The sequence below is a fragment of the Bacillus rossius genome, chromosome 1, assembly GCF_032445375.1.
Source record: "Bacillus rossius redtenbacheri isolate Brsri chromosome 1, Brsri_v3, whole genome shotgun sequence".
Classification (NCBI taxonomy): Eukaryota; Metazoa; Arthropoda; class Insecta; order Phasmatodea; family Bacillidae; genus Bacillus; species Bacillus rossius.
Window position 1 is genome coordinate 238,413,016 of NC_086330.1, and position 25,275 is coordinate 238,438,290.

Below are 25,275 nucleotides of genomic sequence, written 5' to 3' on the forward strand. Positions count from 1 at the left end.
ACCGCTGTAGACCTTGTGCGTATCATCGAAAACGAGCAGTTAAGTCCTAGATGACGACATATAGCAGTCCATTAAAATACTTCCCATTTACGCGGTTATTAACGTAGACTCTCCACAAACTGATTAAAATAATCTAAAAACTCTATTACACACATTCATGTTAAAAAAAAATTGCGAATGTTAATATTAAAGTAATAAATAGTTTAGGTAATGAAATTTTTTTTTTTATTTCAGTCAAAAAATTCTATTAAAATAAAAATAGTGTCAGACGTAATAAACATCTTAACAAAGTTGCTGCATATTTCGTAAGCTCTAAAGAAACATACGTTTCAAGAGGCTGGCGTTACTGATTGTATCGCTAGAGCCATTGTGTGTTGGTGTGTGTGTGTGTGTATGTATGTATGTATGTATGTATGTATGTATATATATATATATATATATATAACGTTGAAATTTTTACTGTAATAAATTTTACTTCGGGTCAAGTTTTCCAGAGACGGATATGTCGTTCGAGAGAAACATTTAAATGTTACTAACAAACGTTGAAATTTTTACTGTAATAAATTTTACTTCGGGTCAAGTTTTCTAGAGACGGATATGTCGTTCGAGAGAAAGTCGCCCCAGCGCTTGCGGCTGCAGCACTGTCGCAGTGCGCACACAATTCTGCTACTGTTCAAACATCATAAAAATTGTACGTTTTACAATTATTTGTAAAATAGAGTGGATTATGTGGGACAAACAACATACATAGGTACCTACTGTAACTTCATGGTCATCATAAATTAAAAAGTTATTTTAGTTCAATTGTTATTGCCTCACCGGCTGATGAAGACGAGACACGCTCTCGTCAGGCGCGCAGGAAGACACGCTCTCGTCAGGCGCGCAGGAAGACACGCTCTCGTCAGGCGCGCAGGAAGACACGCTCTCGTCAGGCGCGCAGGAAGACACGCTCTCGTCAGGCGCGCAGGAAGACACGCTCTCGTCAGGCGCGCAGGAAGACACGCTCTCGTCAGGCGCGCAGGAAGACACGCTCTCGTCAGGCGCGCAGGAAGACACGCTCTCGTCAGGCGCGCAGGAAGACACGCTCTCGTCAGGCGCGCAGGAAGACACGCTCTCGTCAGGCGCGCAGGAAGACACGCTCTCGTCAGGCGCGCAGGAAGACACGCTCTCGTCAGGCGCGCAGGAAGACACGCTCTCGTCAGGCGCGCAGGAAGACACGCTCTCGTCAGGCGCGCAGGAAGACACGCTCTCGTCAGGCGCGCAGGAAGACACGCTCTCGTCAGGCGCGCAGGAAGACACGCTCTCGTCAGGCGCGCAGGAAGACACGCTCTCGTCAGGCGCGCAGGAAGACACGCTCTCGTCAGGCGCGCAGGAAGACACGCTCTCGTCAGGCGCGCAGGAAGACACGCTCTCGTCAGGCGCGCAGGAAGACACGCTCTCGTCAGGCGCGCAGGAAGACACGCTCTCGTCAGGCGCGCAGGAAGACACGCTCTCGTCAGGCGCGCAGGAAGACACGCTCTCGTCAGGCGCGCAGGAAGACACGCTCTCGTCAGGCGCGCTGGATGAAGGCATGGAGATATTGCAGCGAACACCACGTGTCGTCAGTAAGAGAACTCCTGCGTGTGCTGTGTATCTGACTGTCGCTAACCTAAAACAAAGCCATTTTGGTTTGAACAATTTTTAGTTCATTGGAATTTTTTATCGTTTAATTAAAAAAAATAATTGTCTTCACTAACGCATATTATATATTTTACTTTAATGCTTGACATTAATAGTGACTGGCTGCTGGAATAAAGTTATCGTGTGGATTCATTGGTTTTAGGTAGTAGATTCAAATTTGGGAATGACTACTACTGTAATAACACTTTTTATAGATATGACGTTTAGAAAACATTTCAGGCGTTATCAATGCTTACCGAAAATATTGTCAATAGGCCTATTAAATGATAGGTACAGAATTGGTTTTTGTGGTTTAGAAGCTGTTACTTTTGGTTTTTATCTCGTCCATTAAACTTGGTTTTAATATTTGAGCCGTCATTTTATCTATATCGTAGTGGTCCGTCACATTTTCCAGTTTCTCATCAGCTATCATTGTTGGTTGTAATTGGTTGTTTCAGCAGACATCAGACTGGCATTGTGCTATCTCGTGTTATCAGCGTGTGTTTGCACGTCAGAGTTTCACAAATTTAAAAAAAAGATATGCTCGTAATTAGATGGCTTGATGTGGCGGAGGATGAGCAATAAGGCTGTTTCTTGCTGCGTGGGTCGGATAAACTTGCTCCGTAATGACTAGAGAGGTCAACTGGAGCTAACCCTTTGAAGAACCGAATTTCTCTGCACAGTTTCACGACGATGAAAACACGCTCTCGCGTTAAGCGATCGTGTCTCGTGACGCGTAGCGACGTCAACCAATAGTATACTTACACTGTAAAATGTTTTGTTAATTCTCCGAAGAAATTACTTGGAAACTAGTTACCGAAATATCTTCTTGATGATTTACAAGGGAACAGTAAGTTGTATAATAATTTCCTGTGGACTACGTAAAACTGTAATGGTTTATCTGAACAAGGATAGTATTGTAGTCTCATAAATTATGATGAACATGAAGTTAAATTATACATGTTTTTGGTACCACACCAACCTCTTAACGTTGTATTTTACTTGTAACATTTTATTGACAGCTAGTTTACAAATAATTGTAAAACGTACAATTGTTATAATCTTTTAGTAAAAAAATTTGAGTTTCTGTTTAAAAATTAAAAGACTTAAATACTTCGCAAACTGTAAAAAATAATAAGTTATACTAGAAAAAAGTCAGTTTTTGACCATTAAAAGGTAACAGATTACAGACAGTAATAATTTCGCACAAAAATAAATTACGTTTATTCAGTTAAGTTGGAATTTTACTACAAAATTTATAACCTTCTTTACTGTGTTCATCCACCACTTTTGAAAAATAACTTGAAAACGAAAACGCTACACTATCTCCCGCATGTCGCTTCGGTTGGCGCGCATAGAAGACGATGTGAGCGTGGCGAGTCATTTCTGATTGGACATCGAGAATGAATGTTCGGCAATGAAACGAATGTCCTCTCTGTCGTGTTCCTGGTTTGCTGGGAGAGTGCCGCAGGAAGGTAAGTGATAGTGGTTGACGGCGACAGCACGTCGCACTGGTATCGCCCTCCACTGACGGTGCGTTTCGCCGCACGACCTTCGGGCGCTAAGGCGGTGGACACACCATGGCGAGCACGAACGCGAGCGCGGGCGCGGACGACTGGCGATCGAACCCAGTACACACCAAAGCGAACGGAGGCAGTCGCGGGAACAAGGTGAAAGACGTCTAGAACATATTCTATAGCCTGTAATTGGCGAGTTTGGGGCCTTTCAAAATCAGAACATATTTCCTCGAAGGCCTGCAAATTATGCATGTGAGATTCGCGACAGATATGTTTCCTTTTTTAATGCTAATAATGATAACTAACAAAGTTTCTATAGCACTTAGTACGTTCAATTGTAAAAACCTTGTAGTTATGTGTACCAATTTTGTTGTTATTTCTATAACTAACTATAATAATTAAATAATTACCTGGCATACCTAGTATGATTCCTATTTAATCCCATTTCTTGTTTGTTACTCTGTTGTTTTGGTATCCATCCAAAGAATATTGTACAGCACTTCATTCACTTTTACAAGTTCTATAAGTCGTTCGGTGATTTCAGAAACATTGTTTTCGTCCAAACTGCTCACAACTGCACACTGGCCGCGCGAACAACCCAGCATGTGCGGTCAGCTCGCAGCTCGCGCGTCCTGACCGCGCAGACCACGTGGCCGCGCGAACTGTTCGCTCGGCGGTGTGTGCTGCTGCATTCAGTCCTTAATGTTGCGTTGTTCGCGTCCGCGCACGCGCCCGCGCTGGCGTTCGTGCTCGCCTTGGTGTGTCCAATGCCTAAGGCCGGATGCCAGCTCCCTGCTCGCGTCCTGCCCGCGCCCTGCCCGCGCCCTGCCCGCGCCCTGCCCGCGCCCTGCCCGCGCCCTGCCCGTGACCTGCCCGCGACCTGCCAGCGACCTGCCAGTGTCCTGCCCGCGTCCTGCCCGCGCCCTGCCCGCGCCCTGCCCGCGCCCTGCCCGCGCCCTGCCCGCGCCCTGCCCGCGCCCTGCCCGCGACCTGCCCGCGTCCTGCCCGCGTCCTGCCCGCGTCCTGCCCGCGCCCTGCCCGCGCCCTGCCCGCGTCCTGCCCGCGCCCTGCCCGCGCCCTGCCCGCGCCCTGCACGCGCCCTGCCCGTGACCTGCCCGCGACCTGCCCGCGTCCTGCCCGCGACCTGCCCGCGCCCTGCCCGCGCCCTGCCCGCGCCCTGCCCGCGCCCTGCCCGCGCCCTGCCCGCGCCCTGCCCGCGCCCTGCCCGCGCCCTGCCCGCGCCCTGCCCGCGCCCTGCCCGCGCCCTGCCCGCGCCCTGCCCGCGACCTGCCCGCGTCCTGCCCGCGTCCTGCCCGCGTCCTGCCCGCGCCCTGCCCGCGCCCTGCCCGCGCCCTGCCCGCGTCCTGCCCGCGCCCTGCCCGCGTCCTGCCCGCGTCCTGCCCGCGCCCTGCCCGCGCCCTGCCCGTGACCTGCCCGCGACCTGCCCGCGTCCTGCCCGCGCCTTGCCCGCGCCCTGCCCGCGACCTGCCCGCGCCCTGCCCGCGCCCTGCCCGCGCCCTGCCCGCGCCCTGCCCGCGCCCTGCCCGCGACCTGCCCGCACCCTGCCCGCACCCTGCCCGCGCCCTGCCCGCGCCCTGCCCGCGCCCTGCCCGCGCCCTGCCCGCGCCCTGCCCGCGCCCTGCCCGCGCCCTGCCCGCGACCTGCCCGCGCCCTGCCCGCGCCCTGCCCGCGCCCTGCCCGCGCCCTGCCCGCGCCCTGCCCGCGTCCTGCCCGCGTCCTGCCCGCGCCCTGCCCGCGCCCTGCCCGCGACCTGCCCGCGACCTGCCCGCGACCTGCCCGCGACCTGCCCGCGCCCTGCCCGCGCCCTGCCCGCGCCCTGCCCGCGCCCTGCCCGCGCCCTGCCAGCTCCCTGCCCGCGCCCTGCCCGCGCCCTGCCCGCGCCCTGCCCGTGACCTGCCCGCGTCCTGCCCGCGCCCTGCCCGCGACCTGCCCGCGCCCTGCCCGCGCCCTGCCCGCGCCCTGCCCGCGCCCTGCCCGCGCCCTGCCCGCGCCCTGCCCGCGCCCTGCCCGCGCCCTGCCCGCGCCCTGTCCGCGCCCTGCCCGCGCCCTGCCCGCGACCTGCCCGCGACCTGCCCGCGACCTGCCCGCGTCCTGCCCGCGCCCTGCCCGCGCCCTGCCCGCGCCCTGCCCGCGCCCTGCCCGCGCCCTGCCCGCGCCCTGCCCGCGACCTGCCCGCGACCTGCCCGCGACCTGCCCGCGTCCTGCCCGCGACCTGCCCGCGCCCTGCCCGCGCCCTGCCCGCGCCCTGCCCGCGCCCTGCCCGCGTCCTGCCCGCGTCCTGCCCGCGCCCTGCCCGCGCCCTGCCCGCGTCCTGCCCGCGCCCTGCCCTGGCCCTGCCCGCGACCTGCCCGCGACCTGCCCGCGACCTGCCCGCGCCCTGCCCGCGCCCTGCCCGCGCCCTGCCCGCGTCCTGCCCGCGTCCTGCCCGCGCCCTGCCCGCGACCTGCCCGCGTCCTGCCCGCGCCCTGCCCGCGCCCTGCCCGCGCCCTGCCCGCGCCCTGCCCGCGCCCTGCCCGCGCCCTGCCCGCGCCCTGCCCGCGCCCTGCCCGCGCCCTGCCCGCGCCCTGCCCGCGCCCTGCCCGCGCCCTGCCCGCGCCCTGCCCGCGCCCTGCCCGCGCCCTGCCCGCGCCCTGCCCGCGCCCTGCCCGCGCCCTGCCCGCGCCCTGCCCGCGCCCTGCCCGCGCCCTGCCCGCGCCCTGCCCGCGCCCTGCCCGCGCCCTGCCCGCGACCTGCCCGCGACCTGCCCGCGCCCTGCCCGCGCCCTGCCCGCGCCCTGCCCGTCACCTGCCCGCGCTTTGCCCGTGACCTGCCCGCGACCTGCCCGCGCCCTGCTGGCAGCGAGTCCCCCTGGAGCGTTGCAGATATACACAAGTGGCAACGATACCGTCAGCAGTTCGCATTTACTGCATTTTAAAATGCTGACTTCACGAAGTTTCATTAATATGGGTCAAACATAAGACTGGGTCTTGTTCTTTTAATAAACGTTTTTTTTAAATTATTCCCCTTTTAACAAAGGTGTTACTTTCTACTAGACCGTTAATTATTTTAGATTAATTATGCGAGGTAACTGAAACGGTATCCAGGATCCTAGAGTTATTAATTAGTTCATATTTTATTGAATTTTAATATGAATATAAATGGTAAATTTAAATAAAAAGTAAAAAAATATGTATTGCCAATTTATTAACAGTAATATCGAGACTGGCTTGGGTGATGATAATCTGATATGTAAAGAAAAATATTTATTAAGACAGAATATTTTTGGTAAAAATTTCATTTCATTTGAAATATAAGGTAAACACGCAATTAAGTTGCAATTTGACCCCACGAAACGAAAGTTCGTCTCAAACTAAGGGGAAAAAAATCAATTAAGGAAGACACAAAATGTAAAGTAGTTATGTTTTGAAATACCCGGTTATCAACTACGCAAGACGCAAAAACAGACGCAAGCATCTGCCAACTCAAATATTTTCGTTTATACTTGCGTTTGTGCCTTCCATATGAAAATAGAAGTGTTACAAAAACTTTTAAAGGCGTTTATGTTATGTGTTAAGGAAGGTTACAATACTATTTTTATTAAATGAATTACTTCTTTTGGCTAAACGTTTGCTGGATGAAAGTAGTTGATACTTTAAATTGAATGTTGACAATTTCACACATTTTAATAATTAACACGATTTATAAGAAGCCATAGGAATAATTTTGTTTTAGTGTAGTTTTAGTGTTTGTGACGTTATTTCATACTTTATAAGCGACCGAAATTTTCTTGCATTAATTTCGTGTTGCGTCGTTGCGTGTCTGCGTTCATTGAGAAATTTATAAACCCGTCTTAAACACTAACCTGAAGTGAAAACTGTCAGTTCACTGAGAGATAAAAAAAATATCAACACGTATCTGTCCGATCTTACGTGGTTACAACTTACTCCTGGGCTCACTGTTCTGGCTTCAGTTAATGTGCGGGCTGTCTCAATGTGTTTATTTTTTTCGATTTTTTATAAATATTTGTTACATTTTGAAATTAAGAGAGTTTTTGCTTTTATAAAAATGTCATATAACTTGGTTATAATGTCCTTTTAGATGATGAAAACAATATTGAATGAGAGGTTATGAGACGCAAAAAAGCTGATGCAATGTAGACACACTGTATTCCTCAGATTATTGCGCAGCTTCATCAAGTTAATTCATTTCGATTCCGTTCGGGGAGGACGGGTTCAGCTTTGCGTCCAGGCGATAAGTTACACTAGCCGAGTCAGGGCGACAAGCATCAAGTGGACGAGGGCGACTGGTACAGTTTGGCTCGCGTAACTTGTCTCACGTGTGACAGTCCTCTGTGGCACCCCGTTCCCAACTGTCCCTTGCAAAACCTCACATTGTGTTTGTTGACGAGCACTGGCAGCCCATGGAGTTGTTTACAATCACTGTTTACAACAACAGTCACAGAAGGATACTGCTTTTTAGACTGTTAAATTTGAGACATGCTACAGGACCCAGACTGTACGTGTTAACAATTCGCGCGCTTCGTGGCAAGAAGTCGACAAGCTCCTCTTCTCGCCACGCGAGGAGGGCGGGAACCATGTCTGGCGCCGGTGTCAGCTCTGATTGGCTGAATCTTGGCTTGAAGAGGGCTGTCGCCAGACGCCGCGCCGGTCATATCTCCAGTTGTTTATGCGCCATTTACAAACCCCTGAACATTTATTAAAAGTCTCTACGAAAACCATTTAAGAGCCATTGCACAAGTTTCGTTCCATGGTTTCGTCTATAACGTTTACTTTTTGGACAGTGAGAAATGATAAAAATGGGTGTTTTTACGGGCGTAATTAGATATCAGCAATTGTAGTCACGGTATTGTAAATGGTATAGTCAAGTATCTTTAATATTCCACCATGACGTTATATGATCACCGCTTGAAGTCACATGGAGGTGGTTATCGACTCGAATATGGCGCGTAGAGGCGAAGAGGGGCGTGATGAGTGAGCCAGTATCGCCCTTATTGGCCCGCACTCTGGGAGCTCGTGGTCCAGCCAGGCGGCTGGAGTCGAGGCCTGCGTCTCTGAAACATGCACGAACTTGCGTTCAAGTGCTCTTTAACTGCTTTTGTTGTCGGGGCTTCAGGTCTCCTCAGGGATGCCTCTTTATATTTTTAAAGGGTTTTCTTTTTTATTCTACCGAGAGTTATAAAAACGTGCTCGACCACCAGCATCCTCGTTGTTGCTTACGCCTTGGTGGTAGGCAACGCGACCAACGAGCGTGTTGTGCAAATTGACTACCTGCGGATTGGCAGGCGCGACAACGTGGTATTTAGCAGGAAGAAAGCGCTGGTGCATTTTTGTGGAAGAACACTGGGAGACAGCACCATTCCCGTAGTTTCTGTAAAATCATTTGTTCTTTAGAGACCAGCTTAACAGTAAACGACTATTTATTTAAAGCATTCGTAGTTTTTTTTAATAAGATTACCCTCTCTCCTCTCTATTTCCACTAAAATTATGACCAGAAAATTCTCTTGAACTGTTGTAAAGATACCGATGAGGCTTAGTGCATGAACATAAAAGTATTACTATTATCTAATTATTTCACGAGCTTTTGTCTTCTCATATTTAAATATTACAGATATAATGGAATTCTCTTTTAAGAGTTCGCTCGAATATCAAAAGAGAAACAAATTGACTTTATTTAAATTTTCAGCTTTGTGGAAATTAGTCTAATAGTTTGTAATATTGTGTGCGTACGCCCGAATGTAGCGAATGCCTCTAATAGATATACATTGTCCAATGCTCTTAAGTGTTTTTGTAACTGGACTTGAAGAATTGTGTAGAACTACGGACCAAGTGTGTGTTTTTAAAGTTTATGTCACATATTAACATACTGAAACCTTGCACTTGTACTTGTGTGCGCAGTGATAAAAAGTTTTTGTTTGAACAATGAATAATTGAAAGGCTAATAACACTCGTACAGAATGGTCTACCGGTAGCTTGTCACCGTTGAAGGTAAATTAGTGATCTGGTACAGTTATTACAGACTGGTTCTAATGTATCTTTAACTGGACGGTGCTGTACAGATGGGGAAAACAACTCTCCCTACGCCGTCTCAGTACCATGATAGTACTCAGTCCTGTTCGAGCTAGACAGCTGTCACTGTCACGTCACGGTGCCCCCAAAGGCTTCGTTCAACGCAAACTGACTCCAACTGTCAATCCGTATAAACATGATGCCTCAATTTTATTTTATTCTGGTAAATTGAACTATTAAATAATGAAAGCTTTATCAGTAATTATGAAATTAAGACTATTTAATGGCATAGGTTTTTACTAAATTGTGGTATGTTATTTAAATGTTTTTATTTTGGGTAAATCATTTCATTATCTTTTTGAAGGATGTTAAAACTGGAACATTTAGGAGTTTGCAACATGTTTTATTTACAGCACGAAGGCCGGTTTGATCCTATTCAGCTCTGGGGTGAATGTGTGTTGGATCTTTTGGTAGCTCGAACACTGATGAGACATGCTGACTAATCCAGTAGTTGAATGGGGCACGTTGACCTTGAAAACACGATGACCTATCTCCAGAATCTACACGGTCAGGGGCCTTGTGGGGACGTAATCACGCACGTGACATGGATCGTGGCATGACTGCAAGTATCCTAGTACCACCAGTACACAAGTAGTACCCCAGTGGTCAGAAGTCCGCTGCAGTCCCAGGCAGTCCAGGCTGCTCAGTCCGAACTGACAGTTCGGATTGAATTGAGGTGCTCACTTCGGACGGAACAGTCAGAACTGACAGTTTAGACTGAACTGAAGCCTTCTCCACACACTATCAGTCTTGTGGTTGCTGTTGCTATTGAATGTATCGTTTCATCGTGATATATGAAATAAACTTTTATGTTGCAATTGCAGTTGCATTTTTAGTTGCAAAAAAGGGGGAAATAGCAAAGCAACCACAGAGTATAAACAAATATGTCTGTCATGACACTCAACTGATGGATTGATTGTTTGGACTGGCGAGGCGTTGTTTACACACGTGGCAGTTCGGACTGAGGGTTCTCGAGCCCACAGTCCGATTTGATGGAAAGCTATCAGTTCCGCAGTCCGTCAGTTCAGACTGATCAGCTCACCGTCCTTGGCTGACGCACGGAAGTTCCGAATGTTCAGATCGGACTGATCGTGTGTGGGGGCATTGAGACAATGACAAGGACAAAGCAATGGCTTGCGGAAACGCCCGTCACGTTTCTTACTGGATCAACCCCGCCGGGAACTTAACACGGATCACCGTGGCAAGAGAGGTGGTTGGATGCTCCACCACCTGGCCTCAAAATGACTTAATTTGAAAACAAAAATATCTACATCAATCTGACAAGCTGTCAAGAGGTATAAGTACTGTGTACGTAGATTAGTAAGTGCTAGTTTAAACAATTCGGAATCCACTTACGACAATCATATCTGTTAACGAATGCTCAAGATTAGACTGTAACGTGCCTTGCATCCAGGCTAACTGAAAAATGTACTAGGATAAAATATTTCATGTTTTAACATCCTATTGGCTAAATAAATACCTTAGTAAGATTTCCAATTTGTTAAATTTTTAGCAAAGTTTAGGTTAGTTTGTTTTTTAAATTTAATTGTGTTAATGTTTGTTGTCCAGCGAGGTCCTCACACGGCATCTCGTGGAGAGCGTGAAGGAATTGGCGATGGCATATACTTCTGTACCACGCAACTTGTCCCTTACTGTACACTTCTCACCAGTAGCACCATTTGTCCGCTTACTCTTCTGCCACTATTGTTACGTCAGCGGTGTTTATAGATAACTTAATGAGGATGTTAGTGTTTACTCACAAATAGCACGTGTTTCTTTGCAAGTGACAAGTTGTTTCGGGCCGAAGCCCGGCCAAGCCTCACCACCTCCACCTCCTAGGTCTGAACCCGTTAGGGTATACCAGGAGCACTAACTGTTCTTCTTTTCATCCAGATGACAGCTGGTGTCTCGCTGGACATCTGGATGTTGGCCTCAGATGTTCTATGTGCCATGTTGGAATGGTATTCACCATTCTCTTGCCTCGACCAAAAACAGCTTATCTATTCTGTTCACCGCCGTGCCAGCAGCCAGAATAAAGCTTTGTCAATGTGTAAATATTCCTTGTCCTATTGCGTCCACGCATAAGATGATTGCACGGCGGTGGTTGTTTAAAAACACTACTTGTCAAGCCACGTGGGATCTCACGCATGTTTCTGCATTGGGACGGTTACCTGTACCCAATGCAGTCACATAGCGCGGGCACTGATCCCACCGCCATTCTTTGGGTTTTCGATCTTTTCCATCTTGACTTGTCCATGTTAAAACTCTTTTCTTGTGCCTTCTGGCTGCACCCGCAGCCTCTTCCCTTCTCCTGCTTCTGTTTCCTTTCCTGTCTTTCTTGTTCTTTCTTCTGTTGTAAAAATCTTGATGTCACGTCTTATAAAATTCCTATTCAGGATTATTATGCCCTGAATAGATCTTCTGTGGTAAAAACAGCCAGTAATTGTCAGCTGACTAAAATTGTCGATTCCGGTTCGTGTTAGAATTTGGCTTGTCTTGCTGAAATACTTTCTACAACCTTTTAACGAGCTTGTAACCCTTAAAAGGCTTGTATGGTCAAACACGAATCGACTGTAACCCTTAAAAGGCTGTGTATGGTCAAACACGAATCGACCATAGGTCATTTCAGCTTGCCTTTTGAGGTCTAGGAAATCGATGTTTATTCCTAGTATTGCGAAGTTTACTTGCAACAGCTCTTTCAACTGTTCGATTTCCAGAGGGATGTTATTCCTTGCCAGCATATGCCTGTCGACAGCGTCCATATTGGGGAAGTTGATCCTGTCCCCTCCATCCATACTGCGAAGTACCACTGCGATGGCAGCCTTTTGGATCTTAGGCTCATCAAGTCTTGACATTCTCAGGTCATATTCAAGCTTGGCGTAGATCTTAGCTGGATCTAGACTAGGTCCTTCCACCTGATGTATTTCTGGAAGTTCTTGCTGTTGAACAACTGGTGCAGCATTGACTTCGTAATCCATTAACTCTTTTTGTCTTTTCTGATGTAAGATGATTTCCCTTTGTCTAGGGTCTTTCTCATCCAGTTCAGCTATAAGTTTTGCGTATTCATGATCTGTTCTCCGACGTTGTTCTCGGATGATTTTCTGTACAGGTTCAGCGGTTCTGCCTTCCCTGACGAAACAAACTGGTTTCCAGGAAAATGGCCATACATATTTTAGACATGTTTCACTCCCCATCTTGTTCCCTGACTTGTCCTTCAGTTGCCATCCATACGTCAAATTCCTCCAGTCTTTTGCTGATTTCACGCACATATTCTCGCCAGATGTTGAATCTATTCCTTTGCTGTAGCATACTGTCTATGTTCGTCAGTCTTAGGCCAGCCAATTCAGGGTGTCCCGCATACCTTTCCCTGACATCCTGTGTTTTTGAGCAGTCATACAATACATGTGCCACTGTGTCTGGGACTTCGCATGTTGCACATAGTTGGTCCTGTACCAGATTCATTGTAAACAATTTATGTTTGAAGTTCCCATGTCCTGATATATATTGAGTGACATAGTGGTCTGGCTCAATCCATTTTGCAAGTGACAGTTGAGGGTACTACTTTCGAGACTGTCTAATTTGAGACAGGTTCACAGGCACAGGCTGTAGTAAGGAGTGTTCCCTGGAGTGAATGCCGGAGAAGCACGGGGTGTACGGCCCAGGACGGCCCGGTCGAGACTCGAGCTAGCTTTGCGCAGGTCGTCACATAACCTCAGCAGTGAACACACGGAGAACGAGCCATCGTAACAGCTGATGCTTCGACAACTCAGATTTCTGTGGAAGGAACTTGGGGGGGGGGGGGGGGGGGAGGGAACTATAGCACAGCCGAACACACAAAGTTGATAACGACTAGACAATAAATACTAAATACTGCAAAAAAAAGGGCAACCTAGTGTTCTATATTTACTGTTCTTGTGGCTACTGTCTCGATGCCCGCTTATTGTGTTCGTATTTGCAGTCATTTTATTTGTGACTAAAATTTATTCTAAGATATTCAGTGTGTTTCTGGAGCATGTAAAATAGATATGTTGTAAGTGTGGATGTTTGTGGTCCATTGTAAGAGTGAAGCAGCAGTGAAGAGTGTCGAAGCCAGAAGCTCAGAGTGAGTGTCGGCTGTTCCAGGCTTCCACCTGAGCGGCGTGGTGTCGACCCCGCGCGCCAGCGGACCCCCCTCCGCCTCGTACGTCCCAGAGCCCGACAAGAAGTACAAGGTGTCCGTCAGCTTCGACAGGTGAGTCTCGCCTCTCCCCTCGCCGCCTGCAGCCACATGGAGCCACATGTGGCCGTATCCTGCTATCGCATCTTGCCGGGCTGAATGTTCGACCAAAATGTACGTCTTTTTCCTTAAATGCTCGTACTTTCCTACTGATGGGAGCGTAGCCTACAGAGCTGATTTTCCGTCGAAATGTGCGTCCTTTTTGTCGAATGTTCGACGAAATGTACGTCCTTATCTTTGATTGTGCGTAGTCAAGTCTGTACTCAGTACTGGTGGGTTCTGTAGTATGCGTAAATCATTTTTCTGAGTTTCTTGGCCCTGTAGTAGGCGTAAAAGAAGCCTAGTATGTTGATATTTTTTCTGGTAATAGATTTTATCTATACAGTATAGGTCTGACATTTCGAAGACTCTGGTCTTGTCTGCTTGAAATAGGACATAATTGTTTGAACTATATAACAAGATTCGATGAAGGCCTCTTGGTTCTGGTCGCTTGACCTACACGTCTGATCTAGTACAGGACCTTTTTGAAAGGTGTTCCAAATATCGATAAATTAGACTTCTTGGTTTGGAACGCTTTGTTTATATCCGCGTAGTTGACACACTAATATTAAAAATGTTTACTGTATACGACCTCCATGTTAGGCATAGTGATTTAGATTAACATATTTATTTAGCTGAGCAGGTATCACGTTCACAGTCATTTTTCGTAGAAAAAACGATTAATTAAATCCAAGGACCTAAGGTCAGGAATCGATAGAATCAACTAGTAAAATATTTTATGATTTTTTTTATGAATTTTGAAATTTTCCCCGAATTTCTAGCAAAATAATTACGGTTTTTCAATATGGAAGCCAAGATGGCTCACAAGATAGTGGACGTCACTGCAGCTGACGGTCTGGCATTTGGCACTCTACGCTTGAAAACTATGCTTGGCAGGCCAACAAGGACTTGCAAACAGCGGGACAAGTTGTTGTCGGCAATAAGCACAACAGAATGTCAGGTAATTATCATTACCCACAAAAATAATATTGTTACACTTCACAATCAATGGTACTCTGCTCATAAACAAAGGGGCTGGGAAGCTCCAGTATTCGCAGTTCCCTGCTCGGTCACCGGTCCATAACTTCCTGATAACATATCATAACCAAAGTTAATTATATACAAAACCGAACTAATGAAACATAACTCTTATTTATTATTTACATTATAAGCTACTATCATGATATTACATGATTTAAAAAACAAGTGAATTAAAATAAACTGTGAAATCGTAAAACGTTAACAGAAAAAAAAATGAAGTATAGAAAAACTATTATTACTCGCTTGGGATTACTAAATCACTATCAAGAGTAAGCGAGATCAGGGCCCTACATTTACACTAGTCAGCAATACTGACTCGTATACGCTATATCATGTTGCCGACAGTTAAGTCCGATAAATTCCACCGCCAGAGAAGCAGACGAATTTTAGTAACCACTCGCCTGGCGGGAAGTGGCTGGAGATGGGCTCCCCTGGACCACGGGGGTGGAAGCTGCACTCGCTGCCGGCTTGGCCGATCCTCCTGCACGTGACTGCTCGCCGCTTCCGCCCCGACACGATGTCGGTCTTCTCTGCACGAGTACTCGCCTCCCTGCGGCACCTCGTGCAGGTCCCGACTCGCACTCCCCCACTCGCGTGCCCCCCCCCCCCCCCGACTCGTGGCCCCCCGACACACACGCGCCCCCCCCCCGCAACTCGCGCCCCCCCCTAGCGACTCGCGCGCCCCCCCCGACCACGGACTCGCGCCCCCCCCCCCCCCCAAAGAATTTTTGAATGTATTTAGATTTTTAAAGTTTTGGTTGGTTTTATTTTTGCCAGAATTGGAAAATTTGGCGAATATTTGCGAATGTTGGTTCAATTTTATCGAATTTTGTATCATTTGTGGCATTTTTGAAGTCAAGGCAAAAAAGAATGGTCAAAGGTAAAGTTCTTCCAAGTTGTTATGTGGAGTATGTAACGTTTTGGCCCTGACCCTAGCCAACACGTACAACTCCCGCGCCTCGCCGCACCGTAAAAAGGCTCTAATGACTCGTACCGCGAGCGCAGGAAAACCCCCAAAAAAAATATTTGAATCCAAACAGATAGCAGACACAACAACACTACTAGTAAGATTATGAACAGTGAGAGGGGACAGCAAGTTATAAAAAAAATGAGAAATTTATAAGGCACCATTTAATAGTTAGATAAGTATATCATAAAAGGATTTCTCACAAATCGGCGCGAACCACTTCCAATACATACTGTATTATATTAAAAAAATTCTATTAAACTATATACAAAATACTTCATCAATTACTACCAACGGTATACTCTGATCTTATACTTCGGAGCTCCGAAAAATTAATATAATACCCCAAACAAAATATTAACTATAGATATATATATATAACATATCAAAACAACCTCTGACGCGCCAGGCATAGTACAACTATAAATATTAAAGGATAAACTTTTGCATCTGATAAGCGTAATGTAACAACATATTAACACATATTAACATCCCGATAAATATCTTAAAAATTTATCTAGTTCCAAAATTTTGGCTTAAAACAAAAAGGCCTTTCACACTTTAAGTCATTGTCTAACGCTGACGGTCTTTTCACTTCAACGTCTGTCGAGTATAGTTTTTTTGCACGCGGAAAGTAACCAACTGCTGAAACAATCAGATTGCGTAGTAAGTTAATTAAATTTGGAAAATCCACGCTTTATCATTTCTTGCTGCGACTAAAAAGGGTCAATGGGGCGGTGGCATGGCTGGCACTTACTTGCGTTCCACGTCGAGAAGTCCGGTCACCTGGTACACTCAGTTACTCACGAGCGTAAAATGATGGCGAACCATCACCATTAGACGTTGCCGTAGTTGCGATTTTCTGCTGCGACGAGTTTCCCGTCATGCTGGTTCGGAGGTGTCGTCGACGCACGTATTTCCTCCTTAAAACATGCTCGCGATATTCACCAACCTCTTCATCGCTCCCTCACGTCCTACGTATACGGCTTCCCCAACCGTTTAAAGGGCAAGCCGTTCATAATCGCTTCGTAGTGGAAGCATCACCACGCCCAACCCGCTTTATTTCGACACGTCCGCCATCGGCTAGGCCCACAGGCCGACTCCCGATCACTCGTCCCCTGACGTCACACCCACTCCATATGTCCGCTGACGTCAGACCCACAGCTCTTCCGCCACGTGCGTTCGCCGCGGAGCGATACAATCGATGATGCTCTCGAACCTTCCAGACCAATATAATAACTAAAGTCCATTAAAATTAACAAATTAAGAAGACTAAATAAAATTACAGTTTCATATATTTTTTACGTTAAACCAAATATAACAAACGTAAATCAAAATAACTTCTATTACCAGGCAGGCCAAAAAATAACTATAAAAAAATCTACCATTTCTGCCAACCTAAACCTTATCCAGGCCAGGGCTGTAGCAGACATGCTACAAGTACATCAAGCATAGCCTCGCGACTATTCCCAGAGCGTCAGTCGGTCGAGGTGAACGAACACACGGGCTTAGCGAGAGAGAGCCTTGACAAAGCCGGCCGTCTGATGACGTGACATTGAACCACGTGTTGCTGGGGCCCCGTGCTGTGATGGTGTACCGAGGTTGGCAGTCCTCAAACTGTTTCAGTGACACCCCCTCCCCGCCCTTTTTGAGCTGCTCGTCCACGACTGTTCCGGCGAGGCCATGTCTTCCGCGTGGCCTCCTGCCCCTACCGACTTCCGCCGGCGCTGCTTCCCATTGGCTGTCAGCCCTGTGGCGCTACACTCGAGGCGATGATTCATCAGAGCGTGACGCTCATGATGGGGCAGTCTATGGCGGGGAGGGGGAGGTGAACTTTGGGGGCCCCACTTCTCACTCTCGGTAATCGTTGTTGCATTTTTTTTGTTACGTTGCTGACACCGCGACCCGCAGTTCCTCGGGGACGCGGCTCGGCTCGGCTCGGCTCGGCTCGGCTCGGCTCGGCTCGGCTCGGCTCGACTCTGTCCCCGACCACATGCGCAGTTCCTGCTGTGCGGACTGAGGTCCACAAACTGAAATTGTCAAGTTTTTTTTGCACACGCACCATAAGTTTGTACAAAGGAGCACTGTCCGTATCACACTTGTTATTTGTTGAGTGGATCTATTTCGCTACGAAGTCTGGGTTTCACTGAAAGGACCGAGAGCACCAGTTTTGATGGGCTAACGCTACTCCACCCTTGGGATCTTCCGCGACGCGAACTCAGGGCGTATAGACTATTTATGCTAAGGAACGACACCGTAATTGAGTTTCGGAGGCTAATAGTTAAGACGTTATTAGGGCGAGACGATACAGACGTTATGGGTACGGTACAAATTTCTATCGTGGTATCCTGCATGCACGATTGACGTGAAAGCGGGTACCGTGTGCTGCTTCCCGCGGGGCGACACTCGCTGTCGGCGCGCCGCCAGATTACAGGGCGGCGCTGATGGCCTGTGGGAGGCGCGTCACGAACATGGCGACAACCTCGGCGCCAGCTCCGCCACCTTCACCTGGCCGCCAGGTCGCAGCACTGCGCTGCCGACGTGTGTACTTCCCTCACAGCTTATCGTTACTGTAGGTTTACATTTATTCTGCTTCAAAGCCCGGGTTACAGTTCATATTTTAACATTTTGTAATTTTTATTTAAAATGTTTTTTTTACATACGTCTTTGCTGTTAAGAAATTTTAATAACGGACAAAAAAAAATGAATATGCAAACACACAGTAAACAAGTAAAAATCAGCTATGTGTTTGCACATTCATCTTTCAGCCTGTTCTTGAGGTTTATTATAACATATAGTGTAATCACCAGTGGCGTATACCGAAAATAAAATCTTATGTAAATGTTATTCATAGCAAGAATCATTAGTAGTATAGGAAAGGGGCTCTAGGAACAGGGTGCAGGGTGTGGTGTGGGAGTCCGCCATCTTGAATTCTGACGTCACGGTGGTCATCTTGGTGTCTAAATGACTCAAAATTCCTAGACATTTACCTATTTTAAGGGAAAATTTCCCATTTTATTCCTTAAAAATTCAAAAATTAGGAATTCGGAATACCTAAAAATAAATAAATAAATAAATATCCTAAAAGTGGCTTTACAATCTTAAAAGCAAACCGCCCTGAACCGTCCTTGATCTTGACCGTAAACTGGAAATCCTTTAATTTCTGACCAACAAATTCAGAAAAAATTCCCAATAATATATATATATATATATATATATATATATATATATATATATATATATATACACATATACATATAGGTATATTTCAAATGTTTAGTTACTCAATCCATCCCAGTACTCGATTCGATTTCCGGAGAGAATAAACATGTAATTTATTATTTTAAAAAATTAAAAAATTCTTATAATTAAAATTTTTAACTCTTGCTTAACTACACCCGCCATCTTGGATTCTAGAAACGTGTCATTTCTCTTTAAGATCGCCAATTTGAAATTCCGTATTTTTTGAGCTAGAAATTCGAAGAAAAAAAATTAAATCAAAAAGAAAAAAATTATTAAATTTTAATTAAAAAAGGTACTGTGTTGGAACGCGGCAAAATCAATCGATTAAAATGGCGACGGATTCTTCCTCCATGGAAGCCACCGGTAGACTGACCTCCCACCACTAATGTCAAGGCAGATATTACGTCAGCCAGTATGATGCCATGCCAGCCATCTTGATTTCGTCTGCTGGAGGCCGCTGCCGACATATGTTTTCGTCTGCCAGAGGGCGCTGCCGCCATATTAGTTTAATTTTTACCCACTAGAGTGCAGTAATATTTATTTCCAGGGCACCTGCTATCTTGTTAGGCGTCTTATCTGCCACCTTGAAAATCTGTAGTTATTAAGGTAGAAATTCAGGAAAAATTTCAAAAATTATCAAAGAATTTACTATAACGTTGAGATTATATCCTAGACAAACATGCAAGCGGATATGGGTTAGGTGCTGTACTGTCCCAGGTTCAAGATGGAAATGAACAAGTAATAGCATACTACAACAAATTTTTGTCACAGCCTGAACGCAACTACTGCATCACGCGAAGAGAACTTGTGGCTGTAGTGAAGTGTCTGCAACATTTCCACAAATATTTATATGGAAGAAAATCACTTTCACGCACTGACCACACCGCACTTAAGTGCCTACTACAGTTCAAGAATCCATAGAGACAACTTGCTAAGTGGATTGAACAGATACAGCAGTATGATTGTCGGATAGAACAGAGGAGAGGTCGAATTCAAAGCAATGCCGATGCACTCTCCCGAAGACCTTGCAAGGTAGATTACAACCATTGCAATAGGGCGGAGAAAAATGAGGGGATAGAAAATGTTCGGTGAACAACAATAACTAGCAGGTAAGCATAAGATAAATGGGATAATGCCAGCTTGAAAGAACAGCGGCAAGATCCTGACCTGGCACCCATTATAAGTTGTCTCTAGAATTGTGCTGGATGTCTAATATGGCATGAGATCTCCAGTGACTAAAGGGCTGTGAAAGCTTACTTGGCACAGTGGGATTCCTTGAGGATGGTGAATGGGCTGCTAATTAGGGCATGGGAGAGTACAAGTGGAAAAATAGTTTTTAACTACTCCTTCCAAAGAGTCTAGTGGCAGAAGTGTTGAAATGAATTCATGATGGTACCTCTGGTGGGTATCTAGGGGTGAACAAAACTCTAGTCGAGATCTGTCAATGCTACTATTGGTTGAGGTGTCGCCAGGATGTGGAGACTTGGTGTAGACAATGTGAAGCATGCTCGGCTAAAAAGGGGCCACAACACCGTGTCGTGGGAAAAATAAGGGCCTGCAATGTAGGGGCCCCCTTTAAAAGGATAGCCATCAACATCGCTACCATTACCCAAGACTAAAGATGGTAATCGGTACATTCTGGTAGCAGTGGATTACTTCAGTAAGTGGTTAAAGGCTTGTGCACTTCCTAACCAAGAAGCCACTACCATTGCGGATTCAGTAATCAACAATTTCATTTGCAGATTTGTGGTACCAATAGAGCTCCACTCAGACCAAGGACGCAATTTCGAGTCGACAATATTTCAGGAGGTGCGTAGGTTACTAAGAATAAATAAAACCAGGACTATGGCTCTACATCCTCAGTCCAATGCCATGGTGGAGATGTACAACAGAACTCTTGAGGAACACCTTGCCAAGATTCTGATCGAGCATAAACATTATTGGGATCATCACATACAGTTGTTCCTGATTGAATATAGGTCTCCCATCCTTGGCTTCACTGGTCAGACCCCTGCGAGGCGAGTATGGTGTTTGGACAGGATTTGAGGCTGCCCTGTGATATCAAGTTCGGTCGTCCTCGCAGGTAGCCGACCAGCACCACTGATTATGTGAATCGTCTAGAGGAGCGAATTGCACTTATACGTGAAGAAGTCCGCAAAAATCTTCAATTAGCGATGAATCGATTGAAGACTAGTTACGACCTGAAGGCTAACTCAACCTGATTTCAGGAGGGTGATTTGGTGTGGCTGTACAACCCACAACGAAGCAAAGGAAGGTGCCCTAAGATTTAAGCAGCTTGGTAAAGCCGGTATGAAATCTTGAAGTGGCTAAATGATGTGGTCTACCGCATCCTGAGAGGATAAAGGGGACGGATGATAGTGATACATTTGGACCGATTGAGGAAATATGCTGGAAGGGATGTGTTACATGTTCGGGACGAACAGGTTTAAGGAGGGGGCAGTGTTAATAACGCAGACAGGACCACAATACATGCCAAGTTCGGAGTTGGTTGGTGACCCTGCACGGCCACTGTCATAACGCACCGTGCCACGTGCCCTCCACTGACGTAAGGAGTGCCAGGCCATTGGTGTCCCGCGGTGTGTCACATGCCGTCCACTGATGTAAAGCACAACACGCTTACCAGGAGGATTGCAATGGTCGTTGCTACCTTCCTCCCCTTCCTCTCCCCGCGCATCGTCACGCCGAGGGCTATTATCACCTTTAGCGTCCTGGGATTTCCGGGCTTAAAGTTGCCGCTGTGTGGAGTGGCATGAATAAACGTCGCAATTCTCGATTTTTCAGTCATCGGGTCAGTCCGGGATGACGCAACTCGTTACAGCCGCTCACGTCGATTTGAGAAGGGCACCACAAATATATAAACAGTGACGCCGGCCATCCCGTGAGTTCCGAGAGTTCGGAGAGTTCCGCGAGTGAAGGGAAGTGCGACATCGGCGATACGATCTCGTCACAGGGATATGATCTTGCTACAGGGCTACGATCTCGTCACAGCGATACATTTCGCTTCAGGAATACGATCTCGTCGTAGGGATACAGCACAGGGATACATTCTCGCAAAAGGAATACGTTCCCGCAACAGGGATACTATCTCGCCTCAGGGATACAGCACAGAAATACGATCTCGCCACAAATACATTCTCGCAACAGAGATACGTTCTCGCAACAGGGATACGATCTAGCCACAGGGATACAGCATAGGGATGCGATCTCGCTACAGGAATACGATCTCTCCACAAGGGTTCAACCTAATCGCAGGTGTATGCAATCGCCACAGGGATACATTCCATGCCACAGGGATACGATCTCTCGACAGAGATATGTTCATGCCAAAAGTTTACAATCTCGTCACATGGATATGTTCATGCCACAGGGATTCACAATCTAGCTACAGGGATATGTTCATGCCACAGAGATTCAATTTTGCCACAGGGATACGTTATCGCCACAGGATTATGATCTCGTCGCAGGGATGCGATCTCAACAAGGGATACGCTCTCGTCGCAGGAATGCGATCTCGCCACAGGGATTCGATCTCGCCACAGGGATACATTCTCGCAACAGGTGTACATTCTCGCAATAGGGATAATATCTCGCAACAGGGATACGATCTCGTTGCAGAGATACAATCTCGCCATAGGGATACGTTAATGCTGCAGTGATACTTTCTTCCTACAGGGATACGATCTCGTCACAGGGATACGTTCATGCCACAGTGATACGATTGCGCCACAGGGTTACCTTCATGCCACAGGGATATGATTTCGCTACAGGGTTTTGTTCATGCCACAGTGATTCGAGCTTGCTACATAGATACGTAATCGCCTCAGGGAAAAATTTTAAAGCAAAAAATTTAAATTAAAATGTACACAAATTAACATACAAATTAATTTAATTAATAATGATTCGGTCTTGTTCTAGACCTATATCCTTGCTGAACAAATGAAATTTTCAGTAGCTCTAAGAGGTTGTTTATTATTTTGTATATTTTTATTAATATATTTTCTTTAAACTTTGTTATTCGCTGATTTTGAATTTGGAAAACATGCGTAAGTTTTCTTTGTGTGCTCCTGAATATTTGTATTTTTTTTTGTTTACTCCATGTGCTTCTGATTATTCCTGACAGTATTTTGATGGTTTCTCCGTGTGCTTCTTACGAGACTTTTGTTGGTTTTCTCAGCGTGCTCTTGATTATTCGTGTAAATATTATGTTTGATATCTTCGTGTGCTCCTGGTTATTTCTAGCAAGACTTCTACTGATATTTTCCGTGTGTTTTTGGTTATTCCTGAGAAAAATATTCCTGCATGTATTTTTTTTTTAGTAATTAGACAAACAAATGTATTGGCAATTTCATTTACATAGTTAATTTCTGTTACTAAATCAGCACTTACAATATTTTTATCAGGTGGAATTCAAGCAAAAAATATCCATTACTCAGTCAAATAATATGCCTTGAGACGGCTGAGAATGACTATCGTACAAGACCTACTTCCTTCTCCTTGGTGTCTAGCAAAGCCCTCCTCTTGTGATTGTGAGTGAGCATCCCGCATCCCGCATCCCGCATCCCACATCCCACATAAAAGAGTGACTATCTGTACAACATATCAAACAAAAGTTTCATTACTCAGGCAATTACTAAGCCTTAAGAAAGGTGAGAAACACTGACATGCGAGACGAATTTAGTACTAGTCGGCGGTGCCAAATTCAAACACCAGAGGGCGCCAAATTCAAATTAAAAAAAGACATCAACTACCATATCGTATGCTAGTGAGTTTAAATACTAAAGGGTCCCCAGTTTAAATTAAAAATGTAATACTGACAATCATATAATTTGCTAATTATTTTAAATGCTTAAGGGTGCCAACAATTTTTATAGATTTAGTTGCTGGTACCAAATTCTTTAACGTAAAAGGCACCACGTTAAAAATTAAAAAAAATATCGACAACCATGGCATCTGCTATTAAGTATTAAAAGACAAGCGAAGGCTTAAATATTATTTGCAGTATTCCTCTCATTAAAATATTTGTTTAGAGTATTTAAAATATTTAAAGCCTCAATTTATTCTTTTCGGTATTCCTCTTATTAAAAAGGTGTAGTTATAGTATTAAAATGTTTCTGTTTTAGCTGAATAAAAATAATCAATTTGTTTTAAATCTGTTAAATAAGGTATATTGGTAAGTATTACTTATGAAGTGTTAAATATTTTATTATATTTTCCTATAGTCATAATCATGTAGTGTTAAAAAAGGTCTGTTAAATATTATTAATTGTAAATATGTATGCATATAAAACAACTACAAGTTTCTCTTAAGCTATAGTCATAATAATTGGGTAAGTTATTGTAGTGCCAGTGTGGTAAGAGGCTATAGTGTTGAAGTTCTGAACCCCAGCCTTGGTGCATGGAGGGTCCATGCGAGAGGGCAGGTCTCCTTTCAAACAGACCTGAGGCATGCCGGCCCGCGGCCCGCAAGCCAAGGAGTACTGAAAATTAATATTAAAGTTCTTGGTATTGGCAATTTACCAGCTAAAAGTAACGTACATAGCAGGCTGGAATATTGAAAATTAATTCTCTTAAGCTAGTTCATAAAGGCAATTTACCGGTTACAAGTAACTTCCAAATTGGCCTCTCTCCTTGTACTCATATTTATGTCACTACTAGTAGCATATTGCTACAACTAGTCGTACAAATAAGTGTAAGATTTTACTCAGATTTGAGACTGAGCAAGATGCGTCATTTTTGAGCAGTAAGACAGTATTACTGCTAAGACAATACTGTCTTATTGCTAAATAACATCGCACCCAAGTGGGTTAACCCATAACCAGAATTCACTTGAATCTGTTGTAACGAACCAAACTAAATTAATTTTTCCCACACAAAAAATTAACCTAAAGTAAACATTTACAAAAAAAAAGAAATAATGCAATGTCCTAGACCTCGGACTCCCCCATTCTGTTTTCCACATCAGAAACAGCCTCTTTGTGGGCCTTCCCTCAAATGTCTTCCTCGATCAGCTGAGTAACAGGCGATTTGCCTAACGGCGATTTGCCTAACGGCGATTTGCCTAACGGCGTTTTGCCTAAAATGTTACTATGATGACAAAACCTCGGTTTGCCTAACAGCGCATTGCCTAACGCCATTTTGCTAATGGCGATTTACCTAACAGCGTTTTGCCTAACAGCGTTTTGCCTAACCTAACATAGCCTAACCTAACATAGCCTAACCTAACATAGCCTAACCTAACATAACCTAAGCTAACCTAACCTAACCTAACGGCATTTTGCCTATCGGCGGTTTGCCTAACGGTGTTTTGCCTAACGGTGTTTTGCCTAATGGCGTTTTGCCTAACGGTGTTTTGCCTAATGGCGTTTTGCCTAACGGCGTTTTGCCTAACGGCGTTTTGCCTAACGGCGTTTTGCCTAACGGCGTTTTGCCTAACGGCGTTTTGCCTAACGGCATTTTGCCTAAAATTAGGCAAAACGACACATGCCA

The 25,275-nt window shown here is 46.1% G+C and overlaps 1 protein-coding gene across 1 annotated transcript in view; it reads left to right on the forward strand.

Moving 5' to 3' along the window:
- The window catches only part of LOC134546236 (zinc finger SWIM domain-containing protein 4-like), a 451,294-nt gene that overhangs the window by 284,580 nt on the left and 141,439 nt on the right, over nucleotides 1-25,275 (forward strand). The window contains exon 2 of the mRNA XM_063388904.1: nucleotides 13,385-13,493. Within this exon, the coding sequence (XP_063244974.1) occupies nucleotides 13,385-13,493 (109 nt within the window). The remainder of the gene's footprint in view (nucleotides 1-13,384; nucleotides 13,494-25,275) is intronic.